General features: G+C 32.5%; 1 protein-coding gene across 1 annotated transcript; it reads right to left on the bottom strand.

Moving 5' to 3' along the window:
• Positions 1-1,265: 1,265 nt before the first annotated feature.
• On the bottom strand, positions 1,266-5,220 carry LOC100168649 (glyceraldehyde-3-phosphate dehydrogenase-like). Its single transcript, XM_001943664.4, has 7 exons — positions 4,984-5,220; positions 4,763-4,891; positions 4,568-4,694; positions 3,856-3,971; positions 3,471-3,722; positions 3,085-3,230; positions 1,266-2,232 (listed from the first exon to the last, which is right to left on the bottom strand). Exons 1-7 carry the CDS (start codon positions 5,131-5,133, stop codon positions 1,965-1,967), a joined length of 1,188 nt encoding a protein of 395 aa, XP_001943699.2. The 5' UTR covers positions 5,134-5,220; the 3' UTR covers positions 1,266-1,964.
• Positions 5,221-6,487: the final 1,267 nt, after the last annotated feature.

Below are 6,487 nucleotides of genomic sequence, written 5' to 3'. Positions count from 1 at the left end.
AGTATAAATGCCATTCAATTTCAAATAGTACTCAATTTTTATTTTATATTTTATTATATTATATAGGTATTATTATCAATAATTTAATTAAATAAAGCGACATTTAGGGGCTAAGTTACAGTGTATAGTAGTGTATACTACGGGATAACCGACACTTAAAGAATTCGATCACATGAGCGCTAATGTTTCTATTCCGTAAGGAAATATAAACATTTGAACAACGAATTATGATTTTGTTCGTTAGTTAAATAAATGAGTTATTGCATATCACTATAATTGTACTATTGTTACAATATTATTTTATGTTAGCAATAATAATATTGGGTGGATAAACTAACGTACAAAATTGAGTAATGTTTTACAGCATACCTAACGTAACCATAGGTCCCCGCGAGAAATGCGGACATTTGGCCCACGTGAGTGAAAACATTTCAATATTGCTTGAAATATAAGTTGCTTTCATTCATTAAAAACTAACTGATTTCAAAATGGTTTTTTTTTCTCCGAAATATAATAAAATATATAAAAACAACAAAAAAGCTATTTCCAAATATTTAAATTAAGTTTTATTTATATATATATGTCGTAGATCATATTATGGAATATTAGTTTTTTTGCACAAAGACTAGGCTCTTTACAATGTGGTAGCCCGTTTGCGAACAGCTTATTATAAACTGAATAATTATATACGGTAATTTATTATTTATCACTTATTACTTATTAATTTATTACTAATATTAATTAATAAATACTTTATATAATATTTAATATTGTAATGCAATAATTCAATTTAATTTAATTTAATATTTTACATTTTTTTTTTTTTGTTAGTAATATATAATATAACTAATAATTCAATAGTCAACAAATGTACAAGTAATAAGTAATAAATATTAAATTACTGTATATAATTATTCAGTTTATATGTTACAAATAATGTAGGTACTTTGTTGTTATCAATAACCCTTAAAATAAAATAATTAAAATGGTTATCAGCATTAAATGATTGTAATTCTTAAAAGGTCTTACTGCTGTTAGTCTGTATGCAATGAGCCTGAAAATCAGCAGGCTGTTTGGAAAGACAATAAGTTGTTTGCAAACGGGCTACCCCATTGCAAAGAGCCTGGTCTTTTTGCAAAAAATTAATTTTCCATACGGTCTACAACATAATATATATAAAAATGACATTGTGATATATATAATATTATTATTATTATAAATATAATATTAATATTATATATATCACAATATCATTTTAAGGGGATTCGATACCGCGATTTTAAGTTTTTGTCTAACATACACGCGACATAGTATTTTATACGTGTTTTTGCCAACCGTTCCAATTGATCTATTGAAGCGATAAGAATTCTGAAAACAGATTAAAATTGTCGTCATGTCTACTTGAAATCAACTTTCCCACGTGTTTGGTGTTATCCCCCAAATTTCTAGGAGAAGTCAAAATCAAAAAAAAACAAACATTTGGGAAAGTCGATTCACGACTTGACGACAAATTCAAATCTGTTTTTAGAATTCTTATCACTTCATTAGATCAATAATTGGTATGTTTGGTAAAGAACCAGTCTAAGATCCTATGTTGCGTGTGTTAGACAAAAACAGAAAATCACGGTATCGAGTCCCCTTAAATATTTTTTATATTTTTTAGACTATTTCAAAGGGGAGGGTATATATAACATTGAAAAACTGCACTACAATATATGCATTATATTTTAAATAGGAAATTTGATAATTTTGCCGACTTTCTATATAATAGCTATCGTAAACACCCAGTAACCCACCTAGGACGATATTTAGTACCTACATAATATATTATATTATATTATATATTATGTTAATTATTCGGAAAGACTGGAAAATGTATTACATTTATAATTAAAAATATAATTAACATAGCTAAATATCTACCTTGGACGCTAGGTGGTTTTTGACGATAGAATTTTATCGAATCAGCATGCCGGTTTCTTGTTGTCCACTTTGACCATGTGATTGTACAAGTCCAACAGCCTTTTTGCATACCCCATTTCATTGTCGTACCACGCACCTATAGTCATGAATTTGTTGCCCATAACTGAGATTTGGCGAAAGTCTACAATTGCTGAACAATAGCTGCCAATGAAAGCTGAGCTGGCTAGTTTATCATTGATATAGGATATCACTTCGCACTCCCAGAGCTTTGGACACATCAATTCCTCGAGTTTCACTGATTTTTTAACACTGTAAATATAAAGACATGTTTGAATCAACTAGAAAAAAAACAATTAGGAAATGATTTTTGGCTAAGTATACGTTTTTAAGACGCAAAGTATCTATTTATATTTTAGATTCTGAGCGGAGCGAGGAAGCTATTGTTTTTACAATGGTGTTTATTTTTTTTTATTTTTATATCCTGTATACAAAATATCTTCCAGAAGGAGTGTTTCGATTTCAACATATAGTACCTTATCTTTTAGAAAATTGGATCAAGATGGTACTTTAGAGAGGTCATTTTTCGATTTTCTCAATAGTTATTTAATACCACGGGAAAAACCACAGGAAAATTACGAAAAAACGCTAAAAATGGGATTTTAATTTCTAACGCTTTGTTTATATTTTAATATTAGGTAATTTAACTTACATGAAAAAATAAATAATAACAAAATATAAAATATCCAGACTGACAAACTGTCTCCGCTCAGAATCGTTTTTCTTATACAATGATATTATATCATTGAATTCAAGTCTAAACAACCATTATACAATGACCCACAATCTACTTTACAGCAGAGCGACATCCACTTACCTGCTTTTTATTTTTATAATTTGCGATGCATAGTGTAGTAAATAATTACTAATTATGTAAATACACCTGGAGAATCCTTTACTCATTATTTTCATTATTTTATTATTGTTTATTTGTATTGACCTTACAACACGCATTATTGCCGTCTATCTATCTCATCACAACGACGTAATATTTTTAGCCACTAAATTCCGAATCCTTAAGTTCAAAGTTTACTTTGACTACTGCACTTACCATATTATTATTATTATTATACGATAATATAATAAAAATATATTATACGTTACTTTATATAGAGTTTTAGCAGTGAAACGTCGAGCACGGGCACTCTTATCGAGTCACCAGTCACTTTTCCTTTGAGCTCCGGTATGACGATACCCACGGCTTTTGCGGCGCCTGTCGTGCTGTGTGCGATGTTTGATATGGCCGATGACTGAAATTCAAAATCATAACCATTATTACAATGTGTTTATTATTTATTACAAGAGGGCGCCGTATGTAATACATTTTTTTGGTTTTTAAATAATTTAATCGTGATTCGTGACAACAAAACGGTCTTTTAACGCACAATATATCATAGGTAGGTACATCGCGAGTTACGACATTCGTATTAAAATAGCTTAGAAAATAATACATATTGTTATTTAAAGCCTTAAAAAAAATAGCTCCTCACCGCCTTAACTCCGTCGTGGACTTGCTGGGAGGAAGTCACGGCGTGAACAGTCGTCAGTAGACACTGTTCTACGCCATATTTTTGGTTGATGATGTTTATCAATGGTGCCGCACAATTGGTTGTACAAGATGCGTTTGACACCACAGTCATATCTTTTTTGTATTTATCAAAGTTGACGCCTCTCACGAACATGGGTGCGTCTTTGCTCGGAGCGCTGATAATAACTTTTTTGACGCCCGCCGCCAAGTGTTTCTAAAAACGTTTGATGTTGTACGTCATTATATTATAATTTATAATCAATCGAGTCGGCTCAGTCATAAATCGTATAATATTATCTAAAGAAATATAGAAATATCTCTCGTAAAACGTATTTCATAGCAAGTACCTTGGCTGGTTCAACTTCTGTGAATTTTCCGGTCGAGTCTATAACGTATTCGACCTGCAACTCTTTCCATTTGATCTTTTCGGGGTCCTTTTCATTATATAATCGCACGGTTTTGCCTGTCAGAGCCACCACGTGTAAAAAATAACACATTGTTTACCGTTATATTTTACAAAATTGTATTATACATTTAAGTTGTGAACAAAAACACATATATTTTAGCGCATACTATTGTATTTTTCTACGTTCTACAGTTTTTGTAACGTATTTTACAATCTCAACAGAATATTTGAAATATTTAGTGTGATTCTCTGACTTTGGTATGACTTTAAATGTTGTATGATACCCAAGCAATTTACGTTGAATTTCGATTCATAACAAAATTATACTACCATTATACCATTTTGCGCGATTCAATAAGTTATTTCGCGGTCAGCAGGGCTAAATATTACAATAAAAACTATCAAGGTCGACTTTTGCTTGCCTTTGAATCTCAAAATACTATAGCCGCGATTCGTCGATGTGAACGCAAAAAGTTAATATTTCGAACGCATAATAGTTATACAATATTTGACATTTAAAAATGTTGAATAAATTGAATTTTAGACTTTTCGTGTTTTTTTTTTTACAATAAATGTGGTTTTCGTGAGCGCATTTTACAATTTTGATTTTTGGTGCACGTGGCTCTATAATTATAAATGTTATTAGTTATTACCGTCGATGTCCAGACAGTTATCACCCTTTACGCTAACGTTTCCGGCAAACGTCCCGTGCACAGTGTCGAATTTTAACGAGCGAGCAATGTCCTCTATTTTGGCGCCCGGCTGGTTGATTGCGACCACCTGCGGATGACGAGGGAAGAGGGTTTAAAACAATTTACCAAGAACAAACGGCGTGTGATATAACTTACGTTCACGTCTTCGTGAAGGGCCATCCGGAGAACGCATTTACCTATCCGGCCGAACCCGTTAATCGCCATAGGTGGTAAGCCGGTACAGGGTACCTCCTTAGCACAGGTCACAGTTGGTTTACATTGGCCCTAAATAAAAGAATTTAAAACAATTTGCGAAGAATTAAGATTGAATTCTCACCGGCAGACGAATATACGTCGACCAAAGTGATATGACTTACGTTCACGGTGTTTAGGATGGCGAACTGTCGCACGCTTTCACCCATACGTGGAAATGTGTCACCGTTGATCAACGATGAGCTCCATACACGTGATGGACCTTGCATACTTTTCAATCCAGTCAAAATCAGACGCATAGCGTTTTTGTACATCGTAACTGTATTGTGAAAAAAGACTTATAAAGTATAATTCGTATGAGATTATAATAATATTCAAAATAATCGCGAGAGATACAAATTATGTTTTTCAAGTAAGAAATAAATAACAATATGAGAATGTTTTTTTGAGTTACCCGAACGACCAAACGTGTAGATTATCTTCGGTATATTATTGTGTTCTAATCAAGCCGTATACTTATTTTTTTGCAAACGACCAATATTTCTTTTACATAATAATATAAAAAATATAATAGCGCCTGATCCCTTGAAAATACTTGGGAGTATGGTAAAACCTCCTTGTTGCCTTGATGGGCGATTATTCGCTAGCTAGTATATTTGGGGGTATAGTGATAACCTAACCAACGCCTTATGTGTCCGGGATATATAATATGTATAATATAAGAGAGCCGATTTTACTCAAAAGAATCATACGCTATTCTTCAAGCTCCGGCGAACAGTCTATGTATTACTATTGTTCGTAGTCGAGTGTTTATTAGCCATCATTAAAATAGTTAAGTGTAGTGTTTGCGATAAACTTGAAGACGTCAACCTCTCATTTACCGGCAGGTATATAAAATATTTACACAATATAGTAAGTTAATTTACTGTATGAAAATACTTTAATACTATACAAAATTTAGGTGAAATGTATATTTCTCCAATCAGAACATTGGAAATATTATACTGTGTTCGCATTACCAAACCTGAGTCATTATAAAAAGACGTTAAAAGAGAAATTTTATTCATTCTGTAACGATTGTCGTCATCTACATCGTACATTACTCCCTACGTTGAACATGGCTAATATAGTGAGTGTTATTAGTAATGGCAAATGTGTATATATTATGTATGAAATATATATTATGCTGACGCGAGGTTTAGCTCGCGTCGTGTTAATAACCGACCAGGACTCCTAGTCCTGGCGGTAAATAGTTAAGTAGTCTATGGAGGCAGTCTGTGGTCGGCAGTTTAATAGTTTTATGGTCGAGCGACGAGAGTCAATAGTTATAGTGGAAGTCAAGTGCTGACAACGACCTGAAGAGGACCCGCCGACGACCCGCTCAACCCACGTCGGATATCGGCACCCACGGGCCACGACACACCATGTCCCGATCGGTAACCCTCAGTTATAAATTATAAGTATACCTAATACATATTATTTGATGTTTGATGTTGTAGTAATATTAATAATACATTAATATTTAATAACAGATATATATATACATATACAGAGTGATCCATTTCATAAGACACTTATTATGCGAAAAATAGATGGTTAAACGATGAAGTGTCTTACGTTAAATGGATCACCCTGTATATATACGTTGAGTACCTACTTTTCTTTACA

The sequence above is a fragment of the Acyrthosiphon pisum genome, chromosome X, assembly GCF_005508785.2.
Source record: "Acyrthosiphon pisum isolate AL4f chromosome X, pea_aphid_22Mar2018_4r6ur, whole genome shotgun sequence".
NCBI lineage: Eukaryota > Metazoa > Arthropoda > Insecta > Hemiptera > Aphididae > Acyrthosiphon > Acyrthosiphon pisum.
Note: the sequence above shows the minus strand (reverse complement) of the source record. Positions and strands in the feature narration are given on the sequence as shown.